This window comes from Xenopus laevis, chromosome 7S (assembly GCF_017654675.1).
Source record: "Xenopus laevis strain J_2021 chromosome 7S, Xenopus_laevis_v10.1, whole genome shotgun sequence".
Taxonomy (NCBI): domain Eukaryota; kingdom Metazoa; phylum Chordata; class Amphibia; order Anura; family Pipidae; genus Xenopus; species Xenopus laevis.
The window spans coordinates 89,352,646-89,379,432 of record NC_054384.1 but is presented as its reverse complement, the minus strand read 5'-3'; the positions used below and the strand labels follow the sequence as shown (position 1 = coordinate 89,379,432).

Sequence of the window (26,787 nt, the reverse complement as noted above, 5' to 3'; positions counted from 1 at the left end):
ATTACTTTATTTACCTATACAGGTTTTTCCGTCCAAATCTAACTCAAACCCTTGGGGGCAGAGGCACAGAGGACCAGCATTGATGTGTTTGCACTGATGGGAACATCCTCCATTGTTGATTTCACAGCTATTAATAATCTCCATCTCGATCCCTGGAAAATACAAGCAATGCATAAAAAATGTCTTTCTTTGAAATTAATGCAGGTTTAAAATGACATTATTCTGTAACACTTTTTTTTTTTTAATTAATGCCCTTACAGATCAGGAAGATCGTTAGGACATATTCAACTGGCTGGCTTTTGGTCCATGTTTTACGGTGACTGTACTCAATGTTTATCACAGAAATATTTGTGGGCAATGATAACACAGTTTGGTTGGAATTTAAGGGATTGATCTGTAGCCACCTTAATGTCCTACAAATAATAGAGTAGCCAAATAATTAGAGTAGCCAGTCACCAACAGTCTAGTGGGCAGATGTGTATAAATCAATAAATGTATTAATAGAGTAAGAGCCACATAAACACTGCATTCCAGAACAGTAAATACAATCTCAAATGTATCAATGGCATACATTATTTTACCTATGGCTTCCCTTTAGACTGGAACAACCTGTTTTTACATACATAAACACTACACAATACAATGTAAAGGTTTGTAAAACATCTGCAATTCACAGGGCACACTGCTAAAACATATCTGCTAGTTACTTTTTTATTTATTCCAAATTGACAGCATGATGCAGGATTTATAGGCACCTTATGGAAATCTTTTCCTAAGCTACCCTCTTGGATTATTACCCTGTTATCCTGAATTCCCCTTTGCCCCAAGACCCTGTTCCAAGTTCGTAGCTGCCACTGATTTTCTTTATTCTTACGCTAGCTTTCAACTATTGTCAACAGCTAATCAGATCTCATTTATGGTCCGCTGAATTTTACATTTTCAGACATAACACAGTATTTATGGTTAACAGCTGGATGCTCTTGATGGAATGTTAATTGATCTTGGCAAATTCTTATAAGGAAAATGATCATATCTAGGCTCCACATATAAGCACAAACCAAGGGGGTTATCTGACGTAATTTTCATTCACCATAACAACTTTATAAATCCAAAAAAGCATATATTTTAGACACTTCATCATTTACAGGGATCTTTCAAACATTCACAAACACAATAACATTAATATATTATTGACTTAGCTAACATTAATAGTTGGCTTCCACTTGTTCTCTAAATATATACATTTAGAATTTATGCATAAATATTCTGAGCATAGTTGTGGCTACCTTAGCTAGAGAATAAGAAGACAGAACTTTTGTGTCAAGGAGAAAAAAGACTTGATTTTGGGGAGATGTTTCTAAAACTGGCAAGGTGCAAAGTGAAAAATACAATGGAAACCTTTTTTTTCCAACAGGGACTGGTTAAATTCCTTATTACTGAAGTGCAAATTATTTAAACAGTTTTTCTCTATTATTTTGGAGAATGTTAAGGAATTATAGTAGCATGAATCATGTCTGAATTGTGCATTATAGTATGCAGCAGAAAGCCAATTAAAAAGTCAATTAGGCTATACAAAATATATACCAGTTTCATAAATATTAAAAATATTCCAGTATGGTCAGAAATGTAGAAACTTTAAACATTAATCAACTCCAAAAGCGTTAATGGTGACCTGTGGTTTCTAATTCAGGGTACTTACTGTAACATTGTTTTCCATCAGCTCCCAATTCATAACCAGGACTGCAGCCACAATGGAAGGAGCCTCGAGTGTTGAGACAGCTGTGTGCACACATGGCCAAGCCAGTCAAACATTCATTAATGTCTTTAAAAAAACAAGTGGTAGGACATAATAGAGAGGTTATTACATGTAAAAGGAGGGTACTGAAGCACAGAAACAATTCTGCTAAAATAAAGCATTTTTCAAGTGAAACGAGTTCTATCCACAAACTTTTCCTGCAACTCTTCTTGAAGGCCATAGGTACATGACTCCATTGCCCACCCAAATCTGCAAGAATCTAGATAATAATTGTTTCAGCAAAAATTTCAACTTGAGTAATGTGCGGCTTTATTCAATCTCAAATACCAGGAAACGATAACACCAAAGACTGAATTAAGTCGAAATATACTGCACAGGGGAACTGACTGATAAACCAGTTCATTATTATAATAATTGCTTATAATACCTACAGCCAAATATCCTAGTCCTGCACTGTCCTATAAACTTGCTATGTCCCTGGCAGTTTTGAGTCAAAATAACAATAACATGCTACATTTGACAAAAAAGGGGTTTTTACTATCAACTAAGAAGTGCAAAAAATAAATGACCCAATGCACTTTGGCTGTACAACTTAATTATCAATGTTGAGAAACACCTTTAAATGACCATCCTACCAATTTCAATAGCAACCAATTAGCAGGTACAGTATCTGTAACATTATGTTCAGGCGCTCTCTCTCTTTCAACTTTTATTCTAGCTTTCTAATACAAAGCTTGCATGAAAGCTAAATGTAAATTGTTCAAGACAACATTTTCTACATCATGGCTGAAACGTAAATTATCCGGTAAACTTCCCCTTTAAAACAAATATGTAATAATACTATTTCTAATACCTATAATCATTTTTTGGATTGGGAAACCATTTTCCTGATCTGTGTGCCTCTGAAATTAACTAAGCCCTAGTTTATGTTGAAATCCATTGAGTACAGAGGAAAATGTAATCCTTCTCCTGCCAAGCTTCCTGTTCCCAACATCGTGAGTCTGTGGCTTTATATTGTGCTCACAGAAATTAGTCACAGCAGACACTAGCTGACAGTCAGGCCATTATGGGCAGACTTAACAAGGCTTAAAACACTTATGAGGCCTGGCAGACATTTTATAACCATTGATTAGAAAGCATGAAGGGGTCTTGCAGCACTAATCTCTCCAGTAATGTTTAAACCAGATGGTTACATTTAAGAAAAGAATGCTTGCAGTTATGAATGTGTACTGTACCTTCACACGACTTGCCATCCGCTGATAGTTTATATCCTGGGTGACACGAACACCTTACAAGTCCCCCATCGTTGTTGCACTGGTGCATGCAGCCCCCATTTCTGGATGAACACGGGTTGGTCACTGTATATGTATATCACATGAATGAAGAACGGAAATTGATGTCAGGGTAATTGTACAGCAAAGATTCCCAATTGCCTTAATTATATGACCAGTTGATCTTGCAATGACTAACTTAAGTAGGACTGCCATACTTTCTGCACAACTACATTTACCATATTTCTAGATTTCTTGCTTATTAATAGTGATGGGCGAATTTATTCGCCAGGCGCGAATTCGCGGCGAATTTGCGCGTTTCGCCGCCAGCGAATAAATTCGCGAAACGCCCGCGAAAATTTGCAGCAAAAATTCGCCGGCGTCAAAATTTTTTATTTTTCTGAAAAAACTGACGCCTGCGTCGAAAAAACGGGCGCCGGCGTCAAAAACGAGCCGCCGGCGCCGTTTTGCGAATTTCGCGCAAAATTCGCAAGTTTTTCGGCGAAGCAAAACGGCGCAAATTCGCCCATCACTACTTATTAAAAGTGGTTAATCTTAGGAAAAATGACTGTAAATATTTAAAGCAGCTGGTGTCAACCATTTTGGGAGTCACATGCTCATCCACTACATCTGGCTGAAAAAGGCTGGGGCTATCTTACTAAAAAAAAAACTTATAGTATTCCAAAGTAGCCAATCAAAGATTTGTTTCTATTACTTTACCAGCGCTATGTTCAGTGTCAGACTGGCCCACCGAGATACCAGGAAAACTCCCGGTGGGCCCAGGTGTCAGTGGGCCCACATGCTGCTAAACTATTTCATGGCCATTCCGTTTTTCTAGGAGAACAAAGAGGCTAAATAGTATTATAATTATAGTATTATAGTATGTAAAGAGGCTGAGTGAGGAGAGGAAGAATAATAGCACTGAGTGTGGGCCCTGGTCTAAGGTTTTTGGGTGGGCCTCTGGTGTCCCAATCTGACACCGACTATATTGATCAAAACTAATTGCTGATTGGTTGATATAAATTGATCCTAAAGTGCCACTCAATGTACAATCTACTTTGTTGACATAAAAATACCATTGTGCTAAAAGTTTGGAGTTCATTTTGTAATTTGTGGCTGCACTGTGTGCTTACCAGCAACATATGGAAGGCACACAGCATGGAAAGGGTTAAAGGAATAAATGAAACACATGTGTAACTATGGATCACTTCAACTTATTTTCTTTTATAAAGGCTTTGTAAAGCATTTGTTATCCAACACAGGGATTTGTATTTGCCTTCTCCAAATTGCTGCATAATTTATTAAAGGACCACATTGTGTTGGTGTTAGACACTTTTGTGCCGAGAGCCATTTTCCCGGCATGTGGTGGCACGTGGCATCCACTTACATTCACAGTGCTTGCCATCTTCTTTCAGCTGATAATTGTGCCGACAACGACATTGGTAGTGCGCCACTGTAACCTGCACACAGTCATGTTCACAGCCTCCATTGGCAACAGAGCAAGAGAACACAGCTAAACAGAACAATAAATGTAATTAGCTTATTAAGGACAAAACTGGTCACAAAACAAAAACAAATGTTAGATTATGTGCTCAAAATTTAATCCCTGCCTCCCTGAAGTAGAAGGAAAAATAACACTAACACAGACACTGTTTTTTATGAAAAAATGTTTAACAGTATAATCATTTTTCTGACTTTCTCACACAGGCACAGGGAAAACACCCATAAAGGAGAAGGAAAGGTAAAAACTAAGTCAGCCTTATCAGAAAGGTCTATATAAATACACCAGTAAACCCTCAAAGTAATGCTGCTCTGAGTCCTCTGACAAAGGAAACACTGCATTTCTTTCCTTCTATTGTGTACACCATGGGCTTCTGTATCAGACTTTCTGCCTTAAGCTTAAACCTCCTTGCCCCAGGCGTGAGCATGCTCAGTTTGGTCCTCTCCCCCCCCCTGTAATCTGAGCCCAAAGCTATGAGTGAGCAGAGAGAGACTCAGGCAGGAAGTGATGTCACACCAAGCTAATATGGCAGCTGCTTTCCTAAACAAACAGAGAAAGCTTCTAACATTCCACAGAATCAATATAGCATTCTAGCTTGCACTATTGCAGCTAATATATTGGCAATAAAATGCCTCTGTATCTTTCCTTCTCCTTTAAACAAAAGAGGGGGAAATTAAAGAGACAAAAAGTGGCATTTAAGTGAGGGCTGCCACTCACAGTGAAACTGAACTTTAGGTTCATGGGATGTATCCTCTACCTGTGTTTTCCAGCCAATAAAGCAGTTTCAATTAAAACAGACTTTTTGGCTCGGCGTGGCGCCTCACAACCAAAACCACTGGTTGGGAACACACTCTCTATGCCATGCGCCCTAGGTTAACCTCGAATTTGGCGTTTTCTACCTGCGATCATGTTTTCCATATGATGCATCTTTTAAAGGGTGGTTAGAACTGCAATTGTAGGTTTTTACACCATGACATTTATATTCCTTTAATTCTCTGAGCTTACCAAGGAGAAACACCAAGTTTTGTATTTTCTCTATACAAAATACTGATGTATCAGTTCATTATAGTTCTGGGAAAGTGTGCATGTCAAACATGTAGAAATGTAGTACTTGGATGACTAGACCCTCTAAAAAAGGAATGTCCAAACTGAATGACAAATTGTCATTATCCTCAGCTAAAACTAAAGGGAAGTGACTGGGTATTCACAGCAAGTAACCCATAGTTCCATTAATGGTTACTACATTCAAATTTTTTGATTTCCTGTGTGTATTTCCTGGTAGTCACATGACATTTACTTCCTGTCAAATGACGCAAGCTTTATATAACAGAGGGTACTGTCATAGTGACAAGAGCAAAGTCAAATGATCCTGTACAAATCCAAGGTTCATTTGGAAAGTTAATTTAATATGTGTAGGAAAAGAGCCACATGACTTTACCCTGTAAAAGGATAAACAGAATTGCAGTTAATTAAGGGTATGGCGGCAGTCAGGACCAAATCTGCAAGGAGGACACATAGGCCCAGGCCTAGGTAAACCAGCAGCTAGGGGTGGCAAGCCACATCCAGCAAAATGCACATGTCACTATTATTAGGAATAGACAACACTCATCACCCCAAGTGACAGGTTAATGACACAGGCCCCCTTCTAGGCTACTGCTGATTCGTGCAGATCTCTGTGCCGGGTTGGGTTCAGCATACGCCAGTAACATCACTGAATCTGCGCACATCCGGACACACACACACACCCCTTGCCTGCCTTCTTCTACGAGGAAGTGCGCCCAACTGAACACAGCAGCACAAATAAAAATAAATATTAAAAAAAACAGAAATAATAATTGTAAAAAAACGAAATGGACCCCTGATCACACGGTGTCCCTAGGCTATAGCCTAGGGGAGCCTGTGCATTAATCGGCCACTGGTTGGTCCCTCAATTAGGTGTCAACTCAAGAATTTGAGCCACACATTAAGGGCACATTTACTTAGCTCGAGTGAAGGAATAGAATAAAAAATACTTCGAATTTTGAAGTATTTTTTTGGCTACTTCGACCATCGAAATTGTCTACTTCGACCTTCGACATCGAATCGAACGATTCAAACTAAAAATCGTTCGACTATTCGATAGTCGAAGTACTGTCTCTTTAAAAAAAAAAAATACTTCGCCACCTAAAAACCTACCGAGCACCAATGTTAGCCTATGGGGAAGGTCCCCATAGGCTTTCCTAGCTTTTTTTGATCGAAGGAAAATTGTTTAATCGATGGATTAAAATCCTTCGAATCATTCGATTCAAAGGATTTAATCGTTCGATCGAACGATTTTTCCTTCGATCGCTCGAACGAAGTAAATGCAGTAAATCCTTCAACTACGATATACGAAGTCGAAGGATTTTACTTCGACGGTCGAATATCGAGGGTTAATTGACCCTCGATATTCAACCAATAGTAAATGTGCCCCCATATCTGCATAGTACATTATTAATCCGTCACTATTTTACAGCCTGATACTGACTGCTTTGGTTTTTCTACATCTAAATTACCTTCTGGTTTATCATAAGGCATAATGCCAATGGAGCACTGAACCACTTATAGAGCATGAGATCCAGCCCAGGGGCACAGAAAATTGAAACCTGGTGTCAAAAAGTTCTTGTATCTGCCAGAAGGCTGGAGGTAAGTACAGGGCTCCACTGCAGCCTGTGACCACCATTACACATCACCATCATCATCATTTTAAACAAAACTCACTAACTTAGAAATATGATGGCAATAAAACTTTGTAGTTTAGGTCTGTTTATTTAATCAAGTACAGTATCAGGGCACAGAAATTAGGATGGACCTAGAACTCATTAACAATAAAAAAAATACATAATTATCAGCATTTACGTGCCATGCTATAAGCTCTAAAGTGACTTTTCATTTTTCCTATCATTTGCTTTTATTGTGCAAAGTAAATTCCAATCCAGTACAGCTAATATGAACCATCAGTTATTTTTGGGTGCGTAGCAAACCAAGTCTATTTAGGCTGGATGTCTGCCGTAACCGTAATCTCATTTGTTTATTCTGCTTTGTACAGTATATTACACAAGAAAATTTTTAAAGAAAATCCAATTGCACTCAGCACTCTTCAGGAATTTACAAATAATCTTTGTTGTTGTAGAAGAGCAAATTCAACAAAAACAAAATACACTTAAAAGTCCAGGGCTTTCCCCTAAGAAAACTGGTAAGCACTAAATGCACAAGGTGAGTTTTGTCTTGTCTGTGCACCTATGATTTATAATGGCCATTAAACATTTATATACGTCTGGCTTTTAATCCTTTTTGAGAAATAGTGGATATTACCTGATCTCTATTGATCCCTATTCCCTACTATATTACAAAAGTCCACTTTTCCTACTACAAAAGTAATAAAGCTGCAGTGCAACGCCTTATTAAATATAAACCCTCATTCAGTCACAGTTATTGATTGTATAAGGCGCTACGGAATATGTCAGTTTGATATAAAGAAAGGATAATAGCAAATAGTGTGTCCAATTAAATTGTCTATGTGCTTGCTTTCTCTTATATGTTTTTTGTGCCTCTGTTGCCAAACTGTTTACTAGGTCACGCTAGTGTCCTATCAATTATAGTATTCTGGAACTTAGAAACCTGCATATTATGTGTCAGAACCTGCCCAGATTACAGCAATGGCCTACACAGCTGTTCCCTTCTGTCCTGCAGGAGACTTAAAGGGATACTGTCATGGGAAAAAAAAATTTTTTCAAAATGAATCAGTTAATAGTGCTGCTCCAGCAGAATTCTGCACTGAAATTCATTTCTCAAAAGAGCAAACAGATTTTTTTATATTCAATTTTGAAATCTGACATGGGGCTAGACATTTTGTCAATTTCCCAGCTTCCCCTGGTCATGTGAATGTGCTCTGATAAACTTCAATCACTCTTTACTGCTGTACTGCAAGTTGGAGTGATATCACCCCCTCCCTTTCCCCCCTATCACCCAAACAAAAGAACAATGGGAAGGTAACCAGATAACAGCTCCCTAACACAAGATAACAGCTGCCTGGTAGATTTAAGAACAGCACTCAATAGTAAAAACCCATGTCTCACTGAGACACATTCAGTTACATTGAGAAGGAAAAACAGCAGCCTGCCAGAAAGCATTTCTCTCCTAAAGTGCAGGCACAAGTCACATGACCAGGGGCAGCTGGGAAATTGACAAAATGTTTAGCCCCATGCCAGATTTCAAAATTGAATATAAAAAAATCTGTTTGCTCTTTTGAGAAATGGATTTCAGTGCAGAATACTGCTGGAGCAGCACTATTACCTGATTCATTTTGAAAAATTTTTTTTTTCCCATGACAGTATCCCTTTAAGTCTTAGCAATAGCCTTTACTTTTAGTCTTAGTAATAATTCTAACAGCCTTTACTTTTGCATCTGCCATCTTACAGTGTATCTTTACATCTTACAGTTTATCTTTACATCTTACAGTGTATCTTTACTGTATATGACCAGCTGCCTACACTCTTCTTATGAAGAGCCTAGCCACTCCGTGGCTGTTCCCTTTATCCTGAGTTTCTGGATTCTTTGCTTCTGTACGTTAAGCTTCCTGAGTTTTTCCATTTTTTCCCCAATCAATTCCATGGTTTTGACTGTACTATGGACTTGCCTTTTTTCTAGACTGCTACCTATTTTACATTCAACAGTTATTATTCATTGCCTCTCAAAGAGATTCCATGGAGACCTATTTACAGATGTAACTCCTACCAGTTTATAACCAGCAAGCAATGTTCTCTCTAATCTCCTTTTCTGCCATGTGTCTATATATTATATTTCACAAGCATTTAAAAAGCTGCACAGAGACATAGGTGGTTCTGAATAATTCGCCAGCGTGATGTCATTTCGGAACTCCACTGATTTACTAATGGTTGATGGCATAATTTCGGTAGTGAAGGAGATAGACTCTAGCTGTACTTCACTCCCTAACGGCAGGCGAATTTGTGCTCTGGCGAAGGGACGTAACTGCGCAAATTCACTAAGATGAGGATTTTACTGAACGTTACCTCTTGCGCCAGACTTGCCTTCACTACCTCAGACCAGGCGAAGTGCAATGGAGTAGATAGGAGTTCTTCAAAAAAAGTTGAACATTTTTCTAAGTCCCAAAAAACACTGGTGTCTTTTTCTTTTTACAGGGTGATAGGCTGCAAAAGATCATAACCGGCTTCCCCCCTACATTTCCTAACATATGGCACATAAACTATACACTGGGCTCATGTGTAGGGCAATATAACAACTCTATTTTTTTTTTATTAAGGTTTCCCTGGCTTCTGTAATGTAATGTATTTGCTGCAACATATACATCCATTGTACTTTAACTTCCCGCTGTATGCAAATTAGGCAACACTAGCGCAACTTCACTTTGCTTGCTGCAGTAACGCTAGCGCAACTTCGCCAGCATTCGGTGCCCTGGACGCAACTTTGGATTTTAGTAAATTAGCGTTGTTGTGGCAAATCTACGCCTGGTGAAATATTGCAATGTGAGCGAAGCCGTCGCTGGCGCATTGTCGGAGGTTAGTAAATTTGCCCCAATGTCCTTGTTTGCGTGACAAAAAGTAATCTTTATTTTAAGGATTCGGTTGAATCTTGATGAAAAAGGCCTATTTAAATCCTGGATTCGGTGCATCCCTAGAATAGTGCTAAATTATGCATTCAGGCATTTTATGTGCACACCACAATCTGTTGTGAGCATTATTATTAAAATTATTATTTTAGCCTCAGAAACTACATAGTATAAGAGATCTATGTCTCTTCCACATATTTTGCATTCTCCTTTTTATTTTTGGTCATTCAGTTTATTTAGTATATTTGTAGCATATGCAGGTCACAAAATAGTGTCCATCACCCAGTGTTGTAGCAACTGCAGATGTGCAGCACCATGGACAGTGGATATTCCAATGGATGCTTTGCGTACTTTATTTTTGAGTTAGGTCCACAGGACCTAAAGTTGGATAGTGAAGTTTGTTCCTGCATCTGCATCTGACAATGTATGTCAAAAGGAAAATGAAATCATCAGACATCATCAGATTTTATCTCCTTCGCAGCGGCTTCCATGAAGTTTACACATCAGATTGTTGTATTGGTTCCATTATATTTTGACCCATGAGACTACATACGAAATTTAGGATTTGTTGAGTCAATCTGACACCATTTTACAAAATCTCCAGTGGAGCTTAGCCTTATCTTGTAATCTCCCCAAATGTTTGTCTACTGGGAACAATTAACTAATTTATAGCTAATGCATGCACTAGAAAACAAGTGCAAACCCCATTATTTTATGCAAAAAAATCTGGCTCCCAAATCCCTGTGTTTAGCTGAATGACAAAACGTAATCAAATAAATCCTTCTCCTAATACAAAATAGACACCTTACTAAAGTTGTCCCTAAAAATATGGGACAATCTGGAGTGTCTTAATATTTGCCACATCATAAACTATGACTGACAGCAGTGCTTAGGTTAAAACAACTATGAATTGCCACAACTAAATTGTCACTAAAATACTATTTATGTTCCCTAATTGTAGCTTAAACCCTCAAGTCAATGTTTTATTAAAGTTGTATACAATAATGTTATAATATATAATGCTGCATGTTATGCGTTGCTTCTCTCAGGTGTTTGTTGAAAAAGATATAAAAACCCTTAAAAACATTAGTACGCTGTACTGCACTTTGTATTTTTTAATTGTTGTTCATATCCCAGTTCCACCTAGTGAATGTGTGTCTCTGTAGAAATCTTTTACTGTACAGCAAACTATTTGCAACACATTGGGAATTTTTCTGGGGAAGCAGATGACTTAATAAAGTCAAATAATGGTTAGCATATTTTATGTTACTTTATGACTGCTACTGAGATGTTTTAAATTAATTTCATAACTTCTGCAATCTGGAATGTATTAATCCAATATTGTCTAAATATTATGAATAGTGAAAGTAGTTTCCAGACCCCTAGCATCATCCCTAAATTATGAAGGAGAGCAGGACTATGACTTTGACTATAAATAAGAAATGGCAACACCTGTTGCATTTTTTATGGATTTTAATAGATGGTTAAGTTTTGGCTGATTTTTGAAGATGACGAAAGTGTGAATCTGAAAGAGTTGTGATTTTCAGATCTCAGATGCGTAATATTGTCTTATTAACAAACTGCGCTGTTGGGTAAAGTAGATGAATTATTCACCTATAATGCAAATATATTTCCAGACATGTAGACAGCTTTCAGCTGTAGGGAGTTTGCAAAATATTAACTGCCCTGCACATCTGTATTGGGTGTTCTATCACATATCACAGATGCTGTTGTGTTTCTGCATGGTGTAACTTCAGTGCTCCATGAAATATCATTTCTGGATCACACAACAAAACATTACTAGAGTTGGAGTAGAGCAGGAGTGGCCATACTTTACTAATGCGATGTCTGATTTTAGCGGTGCTGTTCCATTATGATCTCCTTCCATATAACATTGTTAGAATTCTGTTCCATGGAAAATATTACTTACATATTATACAGATATATTTATCAGAGAATTTATATTACTATATTTAATAAACTATTTCTTATGTGACCGTAACGTAATAAATATCTGAATGAAAATCATGAATAGGAGGGTGATTTCGACAAGCTGTTTATCGACATTGTTTTGAGATCTACTGATCACCAGCTAAAGGTCTACTGGATGACTGATAGGGATGGGTGAATGTTTCGCCGCAGAAATGACGGCCATAGCCTTGTATGGTGTCGTGCGTCAAAAATATTTCGCCGCACGACAACATTTTTTTGACGCCCATAGACTTTAATCGGCGTCTGCGACATTTCGCTGTCTTCGAATTTTTGGCGAAACTAAACAGGTCAAATTCGCCCATCCCTAATGACTGAGAATGAACACATGATATTTGTTTTTGAATGTGCATGTTACAGTTCAGTGTAAAAATAAAAACCGTGTAAATAGATGTGCAAAATAAAAAATGTTTCTAATATAGTAATTTAGCCAACAATGTAATGTATAAAGGCTGGAGTGACTGGATGTCTAACATAACAAACAAATTTTCGGTTTTGAAAGCTTTGCCATACTTAACGCAGCCATGTCAGACTTTAATTCGCTATGACTACACATATTTATCAAACTGCGAAAATTTGTCTCAGCAAATGAAGTCTGGCATATTTTCGCTAACAAAAAATTTGTCAGCATGAAATTTGCATGTAAACGTTAGCTTGCTTAGCAAAAATTCGCCAAACTGAAGCAAAATCTCTCTAGCACTGAGCTTTTTCGCTAGCCTTTAAATAAATTGATGAATTTGTAGCAAATAGTCATTTTGGTGAATTTTCGCCAAAAAAACACAATTCGCCCTTTAGAGAATGTGCCCCCAAAAGAGCTGCAAAGCAGGAAGTAGTGTTCTGGCTATTATGTTAGACATCCAGTCATTCCAGCCTTTATATATTAAATTTTTGGCTAACTAACTATATTAGAAACATTTTTTATTTTGCACAGCCTTTCTATTTAGCCAGTTTTTATTTTTATACAGAAAATTTCTTTTGTGGGCTATACAAGTGATGCCTTCCACGCATTCTTTAAACACCTATACAGGCATGAAACCTGCTGTCCAGAATGCTCAGGACCTGGGGATTTGCCGGTATAATGGGTCTTTCCCTAATTTTAATCTATGTTAAAAAAATATTTTAGACATTAAGGGGCAGATTTATCAAGGGTCGAAGTGAAAATTAGAATTTTGAGGTAATTCTAGTGTACTTGGACTAGGGAATAGTCCAAATTCGAATCAAATTTGAAAAAAATTAGATTTGAATGTCAAAAGTTATCATGTACTGTCTCTTTAGAAATTCGACTTTGACTAATTGCCATCTAAAACCTACCAAATTGCTGTTTTAGCCTATGGGGGACCTACTAGAATGTATTTGGAGTAAATTGGTGGCCTGTGAAAAATCTAAGATTTTTTTTTGGAAAATACTTTCATTCGAATACAATCCAAATTCGAATCAAACGATCGAATATAGCCTATTCACCCGAAGCTAAAAAATTTGATTTTTTTTTAAATAAATTTCAGTTGCTCTTTTTTTATTCGAATTTCGAGGTGATGGGAGTTTACTTTGTGAATACAGAGCTACTGAACACAGGCATCTCTGTATTCATTGTGTAGACAAAGATCTTTGTCTGTTTTTTTAACTTTGCAAATCCCTTTTGTACCTTTACTATAGCATGTTGAATAGACTGGTAGCACCATCCTCACTGCACTGTATTTGCATGAAACCATGGTACAGGCACATCTACAGGCATAGGAAGCCGTTGGTCCTCCACCTACTGTAGTTTCTAGTAGAAAGGATGCAGCTCTACAATAGCTCACATGTCAAAAGCTGGCTTCCCTGGTTGCATTCCATAAACATGCGGGAAATGGGTTAAACTAGACAAATCTCATATTCCCAAAGAGAAACAAATCCACGAGAAGTACAAATGTATATGTTGTTGAGAAAGCAAGAATTACTATGGGATACAATATTGCCAGATGCTATATAACGAATTAAATAGCAACATGAAGCGAACTATACATAGTGCTCTGCTTTCTGTTGCATGAGAATAAAATTCGCAAACCAGGAGAGAAATTAATGGCATTTTGGCATGCTGCCTCACTGCATTATACATCTTTACTTTCCTTAATGCTCTACTTAAAGATGTTTTGATTTTAATGACCCCCAATGTAATTTTTGGAATTCCATTTGTACAAAAAGCAATAATGTAAGCAGTCTTTTAACGAAAGGCTATTTCATAACTGTAGCATGAAAAATACCCTCATAAACACCCTTTCCTAGATGCTCTGCAGCTGTTGGCAATTATTTCCCAGAATCCTTTGCCTCCTTTCCCAGCAGCCACAGCAGTTGGGAATGTTTGTGTGCCTCTTTCAAGGGCTAGGTTTATGCTTTATCAGAACCAGAGCTTGTATTGTGTCATTAACAAAATTTGTATCCACTAAAACACAAACTAGAGACAGCTTGCTAGCTATTTAATAGCTACATCATGCGGTTACCTTACTTTCTACAATAAGAATTCCTTGTTTTTTTCTGTGTCTGAACAAACTTTGGTGATGAAACTGAGTCATATTTATAATTGGAAAGGTTTGCATGTGATGGTATCATTATTTTTCCTGGCAATACTGCATTTTTAACACTATAGAGGCCATTCATTCTGGTTTAAAGCCCTCATTAAAAAAAGAGATTTCCATCTGTAGTATGATAATGGAATATATGTATATAAATTCCATGTGTTCCTTTATTATGATACTTTTATTATGCTAATAGCTCTACAGGAAAGGAGCACACACCTACACTCCTCCTATTCCCTACTCCTAACTAATGAAACCCACTCTGAGTCTCTGAGGGTCTACTACTGAATCTGACATCCAGAGTCCACTCCTACAATATGCAATTGTACATAGCAAAACATATTGGGTATAGGGTAGACTCCTGCAGTGGGTTACCTGCAAAAACCTGTGGTAACCTGCGGGTAGAAGTTCTGGGTGCGGGTATAGACGTGGGTCGGCGGTTCTTTGGGTTTGCGGGTCGTGTGTCTCGTCTCAATATCGATTTTTACTCCTTTTTTATGATCACGTCTAATTCCGATGATGTCACTTCCAGTTTACAATGATAGCACTTCCTGTTTTACTCCCTTTTTTCTGACCACGCCTACTTCCGATGATGTCACTTCCGGTTCACAATGACAGCACTTCCTGATTCTTGATGGTCAGCGGGTCACGGGTCTGGGTTGCGGATAAGGTACTTGCGGTTCAAGTCGGTTAGCGGGTCCAAACAGGTAAGAATGCGGGTTACGGGTCCGGGTTGCGAATTGCAGGTCGGGTACAGGTTCCAAAAAATGGACCCGCGCAGGACTCTAGTATAGGGCTATGATGGAAATAACAAAGGGTTGATGATGATATTCCAGAAGCAAGGCTATCATTTGAATTGTCTCAATGGTGCTTTGTGTGCCCCTATATGCTTGGTAACCACAGTACAATGATAAAAAATGGCAGATGTCCACTAAACACCACAAATTGCACTGCATACATGGATCATGTGCAAAAGCAGGGCCTTAAATCTCTGTGAGCCCTATAGGCACAAAACGCGTAAGTTTATCTGTGTGTCCCAATAAAGCCGCATTGATATTAACAGCAGCGACTCCGGTGGATGTGTTGGTCAGCACTAAATGCGAGTAAGCGCATTGTGAATTATTGAAAATTTCGGACTGAAGTCGCCGAACTCTAGCAAAAGCAGCGACCAGTTTGGAGATGCTACTACACGGGGATGAGCTCCACCATTAAAGCCTCTTTGTCTTGAGCCCTATGCCTGTATTTACTTTTAATAGGACCTTACACTTTCTTCTTCTCTTCTATGAGTATTAAAGACTATCATCATAAGGAGGGAATACATGTTTAGACATCTTTGTCTGAACTCAAACTAATATAAAGCAGACAACAAAAATGGCCACTTTCTGCTGCTTAGGGTAAATTACCATGATCTTCATTTAAATGATCTTCATTTAAAACAATAAGGGGGTTATGTAATAAAGGGCACTACGTTTGCCCAGCTGCAGTAACCCATAGCAACCATCAGCAGGTAGCATTTATTGGTCACATGTTTAAAAGCAAACATCTTATTGGTTGCTATGAGTTACTGCTCATGGGCAAACTTAGTGCCTTTTATTACATATGGAGGTTAGAATGTTCTGTTACAGTAAGAGAAGTTATATGATTAGCCACATGTAATCATAGGTGTGACAACATACGAAACGCGTTAGGTGTTTATTACTACATGTGAAATAAAACAACGTTGATTTTTACCGCTTCTGAGGAGTCTGTGAGGTGCGCGTCTATAGTGAAATATCGCTGCAACATTTTCTTCCATTGCTACGGGTTTGGGGCACAGCACCCGACCATTATCTGAGAGCAGCGAGTGACCCTGATTTTGAAATTACATCTAAGATTTAAGAGACGGGTTTGGGGTGAATGAGCCCGAACCACACGTTGATTTTTACCGTTTCTGAGGAGTCTGTGAGGTGCGCGTCTATAGTAAAATATCGCTGCAACATTTTCTTCCATTGCTACAGGTTTGGGATTAGATAAGATTTAAGAGACGGGTTTGGGGTGAATGAGCCCGAACCACACAATTGATTGGGTGAGCGCCTAAAAGAAAATTACAGCATGTTTTAAAATGCCATAATATTAAGGATTGTGAGGGACACCCGGAGAAAGAATTAATCAAGTTTGCAGCACCTGAAATTACCCTTAATTAAATTGCCTACTGGGTTACATTTAATGAATCTATACAGGTATGGGCCTGTTATCCAGAACGCTTTGCACCTATGGTTTTCTGAATAAGGGATCTTCCAGTAATTTGGATCTCCATACTAATAAAAAATAATTTGAACATTAAATAAACCCAATATGATTGTTATGCTTCCAAGAAAGATGAATTTTATCTTAGTTAGAATCAAGTGCAGGATACTTTTTATTATTGCAATAAAAAAGGAAATCAAAAATGGAAAAATGTATTATTATTTGATTAAAATGCAGCCTATAGGAGATGGCCTTCCCATAATTTGGAGCTTTCTGGATAACAAGTTTCTGAATAAAGTTTCCTATACCTGTAGTAGTAATTATTTGTGCACTGTGCAACGTGGAGATTAACTGATTTTGTAAAACATGCAAGAAAAGAACAAGTTAAACATTCCATACAAAAATGATCTTTTTTCAAATTCTCCTACGTTTAATAAATCGAGAAGTAAAAAAAAAAGTGCTTCTGGAAGCAGACAACGTATATAAATTATAAAAATAAAATTTTATAAATTATAAAAGTTAATTGGCTTGGGAAGCTGAATATGAAAATGCCCAAATGACCTAATAAATGCCACAGGCTGAAATATGAAGTATAGCTTTATTTTTCATCTTCTGATAAAAAAACGGTTTGCAGCATAATATTTCATTTATTGCATTAAGGATTTAAAAAAAGTAAAATGCCTGTTGAGCTATTTTACGGGTTCTTCTACTTGCTTGAAACAACACTGAGCTCAACTAAAAGGGAATGTCTACCCAAAAAATTTATATTTTTTGTCAAATAAAAGAAAACTTCGACACAAACTAAAAATCGTTTGACTATTCGATAGTCGAAGTACTGTCTCTTTAAAAAAAACTTCAACCACCTACTTCGCCACCTAAAACCTACCGAGCACCAATGTTAGCCTATGGGGAAGGTCCCCATAGGCTTTCTAGGCAATTTGGGATTGAAGGAAAATCGTTTGATCGATGGATTAAAATCCTTCGAATCGTTCGATTCGAAGGATTTAATCATTTGATTGAACTATTTTTCCTTCGATCATTCGATTGAAGCTAAATCCTTCGACTCCGATATTCGAAGTCGAAGAATTTAACTTCGAGGGTCGAATATCGAGGGTTAATTAATCCTCGATATTCGACCAATAGTAAATGTGCCCCGTAATGTAAAACAAGGCAGCTGATTAACTAAGGGCAGGACTCGAAGATGCATTTTGACCCGACACGTCGCAATGCGACTAAACGCATGCGACGTGACGGATGTTTTACTGAAAACTAAAGTGAAGGAGAAATCGCATGTTACAACTACATTGATCCGACTGTCGGATGAAATCGCAGCGCATGCGTTTAGTCCTTATTGATACTAAATACACCCCGTAGATAAGAGGTACAAGATAAGGTGTTTTAGATAAGTACTAGAGTACCAGGTGGTCATTTATTGGTATATTCCCACTTATTTTCATAATTACATATTTACAGCAGCAGAACAATTAAAATCATGGAATGTAATTTACAAAAATCCATTGAAATATCCGACTGGTCAATGTTGCCAAAAAGCAGCCACTGTCATAAATATCTAATGGGCACTTTTACTGCATACTCTTATTGAAGTCTACATTGTAGCTGCCTAGAAATAAGGGCCTGGTAAGCTTAAACCATGTATTTTGCAATGTCAGCTTTTATTAATATGTTACTGGTAACTGGGGGTTTTAGAGAGTCACTTTTAACTATGTAACTATATGTACATGCGGGTGTTCTTGTGTGTGACCATGACATGTGCGTAGGCTTAGGCTACTTGTCACTTCCATATCCTTGGAAAGCATTTAGTAGGCCAGATGCCATCGGCGAAGAATAACACAGTCGTTTCATGGCATCTGTCAATGTTTTGTCTGCCAAGCTTGGCCTTCCAGTGGCCCCAGCAGATTGCTGCACACTTGGAAGCGACGGGCTAGACATTTCACAGTCACATCGACAGAGCAATGCGGAAATAATGTAGTGTTATGATTTCATGCATGTGCCGGCCGGTGTAATTAGAAAGCCGTGTTAGACATGGCTGGGTGGCTGCTCATACACTGTGCCGTCTGGCACACACAGCTGTTAAGTTGTAGAATGCACAAATGCCCATAAAGGAACATCTAGGTTAAGGGCAACAACACCTGGTATAATATGTCTTGAGAGTTTTGTAACACATATGCACGCACACACAAGTAGGGTTGCCACCTTTTATAGAAAATAATACCACCTTCCTACATTTTGATCTCTTTCCCTAGTATCGGCATCATTTATTACTGGTCAGGCTGGTAAAATACCCTACACACAAAGCAAATAAATGCTAAGTCTGCAATATGTTCTAGGACAGCGATCCTCAACCAATAGCTCATGAGCAGTGTCGGACTGGGACACCAGGGGCCAGTACTATTATTCTTCCTCTATGGTTTAATAAGCGATTGCACCCAATTAAATGAGCAACTGTTACTCTGTTGCTATGGATTTACTAGACCACGTCAAACTTTGCTGGAGTCAATGGTTAAGACAAAAAGTTTTATCATATTTATACAAAAATGTCCTTTACGCTATAAGAAGATAGTGCAACCTTCAGTCTGCCGCTGGGCTTGAACCCAGAGTCTTCTACTCAGGGTTACCCCTGTTTTACAACTGCTCTACAGAAACAAGCTGCCCATATTAGGTTTTCTGATATAGAAAACCTATAATGCAGTCCATGTTCATAGCTCTGCTTAGTTCCTTGCCTTTTCTGATCAAATGTCCCTGTCACCTTGCTCCTGTGTGCTCTGAATGTCTGATCCCTGGATTCCCGTTACTCGGCATACTGCCTTGTACCTGAATTTCTTGGCTTCTGCCTGCCTTTTACCTTGTGCCTGTACTGAAATTTGCCCTGGATCCCTGCTGTAAGATTCTTACCAACAGTATTTCTTGTATCTTGAATTTTACTTGCCTGCAATCACCGCCAACTTCATCTGAACTGCCTGTGGTGTCTATTACCTGCCTTCCCTCTCTGGTTGGTGCTCTAAAAAGCTAAGACTGTTTTCTCTTCTCTAACCCTCCAGTTCTCCAATACCAGTATCCTCCTTGGTCTGCACTTGAACCCTTTAAGGCCAGTGGCTCCCGATGATCTCATTATCCCCCTTTTAAAGCTTTCTCCAATACATTACGTACCCTTATCCCTAATGGTGCAATCAGCAATAAAATGTACTTTATCAGCTCCTATAGAATCTGTCGGCAAGTCTGCTTATGCTCACGTACACCAACTGTGATACACCAGCCCACACCAAACCATGGAACGTACAGAATATTTAAGCATACATGCAGTTCACAAATCATTATGAGGTGAAAAAGTGCAGCAATGTCCAGTGAGTGTTTTCGAGCAGGTGCGATACATCATTCCGTGCTGTTTACACACAGGTCGCTTCTAAAATACTGCGCAGAAGAATATTATTTCATTCACTGCCTACAAAAAATGTAGAACATTCTGCTGTTTCAGCTATCCTGAGGCATATTTATGTCGTTAGCAGACTCTGAAACCAGGAAAACCACTTGTGTTTGTTGGAAGCCGTTGTCCTAAAACATCTGTAAATCTCATGAAAACTCTGGAAATGTAAAGAATTATTTTAAGGATTATGTACTCCCAACCTCAACTATTGGATAATACATAGCCTACCCTAAGCAGTTTGATTAATGTATACTTACAGAATACTTTCTGTATTAGAAAGGTGGTTCACCTTTTTGTATGTTATAGAATTCTAAGCAACTTTTTAATTGGTCTCCATTATTTATATTTTTTATAGTTTTTTAATCTTCTTCTTTTGACTTTTAAATTGTGGATGCTGACCCCCATCTAAAACAAATACTCTGTAAGGCTGCAAATGTATTGTCATTGCTACTTTAATAACCCATCTTTGTATTCAGGCCTCTCCTATTCATATTCATGTATCTTATTCAAATCAATGAATGGTTGCTAGATTATTTGGACCCTAGCAACCAGATCGCTGAAATTACAAACTGGAGAGCTACTGAATAAAAAGCTAAATAACTCAAAAACCCCAATGAATAAAAAATGAAAACCAATTACAAATTGTCTCAGAATATGTCTCACTACATTATACTAAAAGTTAATTTATATGTGAACAACACCTATAATCACAAGAACAATGCCAGGCTCAGTACTCGTTTTTGCCCCAGGCTTTTATTGGGTAGGCCATAGGTGCCCCAAAATTCCCCCAGCCTGCCACTCAATACTAAATTTGACAGCAGAACTGAGTAGATGTGTGGTTCTTCACAGTGCATACAGTATGTAACAATGGCTTTGAAGGCATCGAATCACGTAAGAAACACATTATGTGACATTAGCCTAAGAAAATCTTTTACCCTAGTGCTTATAGTCTAATTTGTGACTAAGGCCCAGGAAGAATTGCTTGCAGGCACTTTAAGGGTGGTAGCACACAAGGCTACTGGGGGAGATTAGTCGCCTATCGAAAATTGCCTTTTCTTCGGGCGACTAATCTAATGCTTTCCCACCGGCTAGAATGTAAATCGCCAGTGAGATGGCACTCAGATCACTTTGGCTTTCCGAAGTCGCTCGAAGTTTCCTCAGGAGCCATGAAAACGAACATTCTAGCCGGCGGGAAGGCATTTAGGGGAGATTAGTCGCCCGAAAAAGAAACGATTTGTTGCTGTGCGACTAATCTCCCCCAGTAGCCTTGTGTGCCACCACCCTTAAAGCATTTATGTGCCAGATTGAGTTTCGATCATATGACTGCCTAAAGCTACCCCTCTTTCCTGAGATCTAGTTACTCATTAGTGGCATACTTTATTATATGTAATTAATGCAGGACCTTATGGTACAAAAAACAGGAATACTAAAATTCTGCATGAAGGATTCCAACAAAGTAACATACAGTACTTAGTTAAGAGACACTTAGAATGAATATCTTTAACAAGATAAAACTGCTTCCAACTGTTTGGGATCTTTCCAGCTCTTGAACAACATTTACAAATTTGGAAGGGCATATCAAGAATACATGTCTTGGGTCCACATTCTCTTGGCAAATAGTAATTGCTGGCAGTAAGCCACTAACAGAACGGTATAATAGCAACTGGTAAATGGGCAGTCTGTGTTAAAGGTGAAGAAAAGCCTGTTTAAGCCAAGAGGGTCCCTGCACAGGCCACAATTAATAGGGTCCAGAAAATGGCACATGTACTGTACGTACCTGGGCCCAAAATGCTTCAGTTGTGCACCAGGGTTGATGGCTGCCTTGTCTGGATGTATTATTTGCTGTCAAAGCTTTAACTACTGTGATTGCTGATCAGGAGCTTTGGCGCTAAAAGCCAGGAACTTGTCACACCACCTCGGCAATTACAGTGTCACAAGAAGTGATGTAGGCAGACATGGAAACTAATGGGTAATAACCATTGATATTGGAGTCAGTTTCAGTGCTGTAACTAGATGTTACTGGGCCCCACAGCTGATTGTCCTATTTTACTAATAAATGTTAAAATTCCTCATTATTATTTGGCCCTCATGGGGCCCCCCATGTCTCCTGGGGCCCCCGACAGCTGCAGGGTCTGCTTCCTTTATAGTTACGCCCCTGGTCAGTATACACATTGCAATGAAAACAACTATGGAGTTTAATACAGTTATGGGACCTGTTATCCAGAATGCTCAGGACTTGGGGTTTTCTGGATAACTGATCTTTCCATAATAAGTATCTTCATATCTTAATTCTACTGGAAAATCATGTAAACATTAAATAAACATTAAATAGGCTGGTTTTGCTTCCAATAAGCATTCATTATATCTTAGTTAGGATCAAGTACAACCTACTGCTTTTTTATTACAGACAAAAAGGATTTTTTTTCTGAAAATTTGCATAAAACGGAGTCTATGGCAGACGGCCTTTCTATAATTCGGAACGTTCTGGATAACAGGTTTCCAGATAACGGATCCCATTCCTGTACAAATAATTTTTCTTATTGGCAGGAATGCAAGAAACAATAATAGTTGGAATATTCCTTTACTACACATACACCTTTATCAAATATCATCAGGGTATAAAAAAGAGAATTTCCTCAGTGCCAGTAGGATAAGATGCATATAGCACAACATTTAGGCTACTTACGTATGCATGACCTGCTGTCTATGTGCAGACGGAAGCCTGGTTTGCACTCACAGTGATACGACCCTGGGGTGTTGACACATTTCTGCTGGCAGCCTCCATTATGGGTTTGGCACTCGTCAACATCTGGAAACATAGGCAAAAGGGTAAAGGAAGACATTAGCGAAACACACATATCAGTTACAATTCATTACACATTACTATATACTGTAGTTATTGGTACAGTGGATATAAAAAGCCAAGTCTATTATACTTTAAAGCATCTATAGAACAACAGAGCCAGCAGGAAGCAAGTTACTATTCTCTCACATCTTAAAGCTTTCTCCCTCCTTCGGAACAATCTCCTGGAGACTATTCAGCAGTCTGGGTACATTAGTGGTTCGATAAAAAGCTGAAATATAACAACCCCCCAACAAAAAGGTGAAAATGTAATTCATACAGGAGGACCGCAATTGGCTTTTACTGATGTTATAGTGAGTCGGGATGCAGAACAGGCAATTCCTCTAAGCCTGGGATACAAATCCCCTACATACATATATATGAAGGGATAAAATGTATTTCTAGTAACACATATAGCAACAAACCTGATGTTTGCTTCCCAAGAATACTCCAGAAAATGCAAAGTGCTGGTTGATATGGGTTACTAGAGCCGTCTTCTCAACTATTATTACATAACCCTAAAAGTCAATAATTTCATTACATGTAGAGGATTTGTTACTGAAAATTCTTTGTCCTGGGATTTCTCATTTACTAAAGGGCGAAGTGGCCGTCGCTGGCGAAAATTCTCCAGAAATTCAATCCGCAGGGAGATCACCAATTTACTAACAGGCATAGAGGACAATACGCTAGTGAAAGAGACCATCGCTAGCGCAATTTCACGCCTTATCGCCAGACGAATTTTACTAAAGTGCGAATTTCCCAGAACAATCTTTCGAGTTTCCTTTGCCATCTTAGGGGCAAATTTACTAACCTCCGAAAATTTCCCAGCGACGGCTTCGCTCACAGCGCAACACTTCGCCAGGTGTAGATTCACCACGAAAACGTTAATTCACTAAAATTTTTACACTCTTTTGCAGCCTATCAACCTGATAAAAAGACGCCAGCGTTTTTTGGCACTTAGGACTTCCTCAAAATTTAGTTGAAAAATGTTCTATCTACTCTATTGCACTTCGCCTGGTCTGGGGTGACGAAGGCAAGTCTGGCAGAAGAGGTAACGTTCAGTAAAATCCGCATCTTAGTGAATTTGCGTAGTTATGTCCATTCGCCAGAGCGCAAATTCCGCAGGCGTTAGGGAGCGAAGTACTGGTAGAGTCTATCTCCTTCGCTAGCGAGTAGTAAATCGGAAATGTCATCACGCTGGCGAATTTTCACCAGCGTTAGTCACTTTGCCCTTTAGTAAATTTGCCCTTTAGTAAATTTGCCCCTTAGGCCTGGCAAACTGAAAAGATGAAGCTACATCCTTCTCAATCTTATGTAAGTGACATCATATCCTGTATGCCGAAAAGTTATCAAAATCTAGCGTTTTTTCACATTTTAAAGGGGGATTGTCTCTAAAAAAATATTAAATATTTTTGTTTTAACCTTTTTTTTACCATTTGAGGGGCATGCCACATTTGTTTTAGGGTGGGTTCATGTCTAGGGCATTAGAGGATCTCTTTTTTCTTTATTGTGCTTCCATTTTTAATAATAAGTGGCCACTTCAAGCATTTGAACCGACATCTCTAATAAAGACATTTATAACGAACGTTTTCGAAAGTTCACTATGAAATACTCGCGCTGACAAATTAACGCTAGCTAAGTGGTAGTGAATTTGCACCTGACAAAGTGGCGAAAAGTGTGGCTAAGCCATAGCATGTTGCCATCATTCCTAGTTTTCCAACAAACTTGATATATTAAGATGGTCATTTATTCTTCACGCATATTAAGATTAACACTATTCTTGTTTTCTTATACAATCATGCTCAATTTATGACCAGCTAGAGAGGAACATTGCATTTGCTCCTCTGATTTGTGGGCTTGTTAAGACTACAAGGCTGCAAGCTATTCACATTTTTGTGAGTGAGTGACAGATTTCTTCTGTATGCAAAGCCCGTCAATTTTACATAACCTCAGGGTGGTAATTAGTCATCAATCTGTATATCGTGAGCTTAAGTTCAGCACTCTGAGCCTTTCAGTGAGAACCTTAATCAATCCCACAGCTTGACTGGTGAAATAAAAACAATTATTTTTCATTGAGCGCCCACCCACAGCAGAAATGCATGATATGAACTTAATCCATGAAATAAATTACATTAGAACCCCTATTTTATGTTGGGGACTGTGTCAAGAAGGAATAAATTCCATAAATTTTGAAAATCTGGGTAAGAAATAAAATGCAGTTTTCCTATGTAGGATCATGAGAAATCTGCATAAATTCCAGAAAAGCATATAACTGCAGAAGTAAAATTAGGGATCTAATATATATTGATTTTACCAGTCTAGTGTGGGGGTTATAAATGTGTATTTGCTTTACATACAGCTGAACCATGAACCACTGCAGCAGGACATATTTATTATTATTATTATTATTATTATTATTAACATGTATTTATAAAGCTCCATTGTATACAAAAGAGCTGTATGATAAATGAACATACATACAATGAACATACAGAATTACATATTTAGCGACCGATAATCAATACAAGGGGTGAAGGAGGCCCTGCCGAAAAGAGCTTACAAAGATTTAGTTAAGATGAATGATGCCAGCTGATGGGTGAATTCAGGTTGTCAAGGATGTTGGGAAACACCAGGCATGGAGTTCCAAGTATTCTGGATAACGGGTCACATACATGTCCTACATATCTAACAAATATCACACATGTATCCCCTTTGAAACGGATGGTCATCTCTGCTCTATGCTAGCTCAAAGAAAGCCATCTGTACTAAGTATTAATGGAAATTTTGTAGCCCAGCTCATCTCATCAACCTAACCACAATGTTCAGGACTTCACTAATGGTGAGAGAAAAAGATGTACGTTGTTGCATAAAACTGCACTTATTCACACAAAGAATTCTTTCTTGGGTGCTTCTGCTTGTCACCGTGACAAAGGAACATGATGGTTTACATTCTTTACTGTAAAAGCCCATGTTGTATCCATTTTCCATGCCTATTTTAGATGACATTCGCATTGCTCATGGAATGTTCTCAAAGTTACAGAGAGATTTCTTGGAAATTGGCCAGTTAGTTCACAACATTCTGGATATACAGTATGTAGAAGGACTCAAAGTTTGAAGTCCACAACTACAAGTAAAGGCTGTATAATAGTGATTTTTTTTTTTTTAAATCAGCTTTAATTCACGCTGTTCTTGACATCTCAAGATCAGAGCCTTGTCAGGTCATTAAGTGCAATGGCAGCTACATTTCCATCCCCTCCTAAATGAAACTTCATGGCATCTTAGACCCTTTGATCACTTTAAGAGATCTGCGTATTATAAATCCCTGACATGCAGACTTCATATCACAACACAACTATTCAGGTCTTTTAAATCTACCCTATCTGCTCTTTGGCTTATGCCTTCATATATCATATTTCTATTCATACCGATCTGAAATGAATTATGGATTTAGACTTAAGCTGGCCATGTGTGCAAAAAACAACTTCTGATCTAACTTCATGATTATCAATGGATGTGTCAGTCCCAAAATGTTAGCTATTAGGTGCATCAGCCCCTTGTGTGATAGGCAGATGACTTAACTAAACAAAAACCATACTATCA

At 38.3% G+C, this 26,787-nt stretch overlaps 1 protein-coding gene across 3 annotated transcripts in view; it reads right to left on the bottom strand.

Moving 5' to 3' along the window:
* Positions 1-26,787, bottom strand: part of megf6.S (multiple EGF-like-domains 6 S homeolog) — a 320,522-nt gene that overhangs the window by 60,914 nt on the left and 232,821 nt on the right. For all 3 annotated transcript variants that reach the window (XM_018228002.2, XM_041571504.1, XM_018228003.2), the window contains 5 exons: positions 23,032-23,154; positions 4,415-4,540; positions 2,992-3,114; positions 1,700-1,822; positions 15-152 (listed from right to left, as the gene is read on the bottom strand). In XM_018228002.2, the coding sequence (XP_018083491.1) occupies positions 15-152; positions 1,700-1,822; positions 2,992-3,114; positions 4,415-4,540; positions 23,032-23,154 (633 nt within the window). The remainder of the gene's footprint in view (positions 1-14; positions 153-1,699; positions 1,823-2,991; positions 3,115-4,414; positions 4,541-23,031; positions 23,155-26,787) is intronic.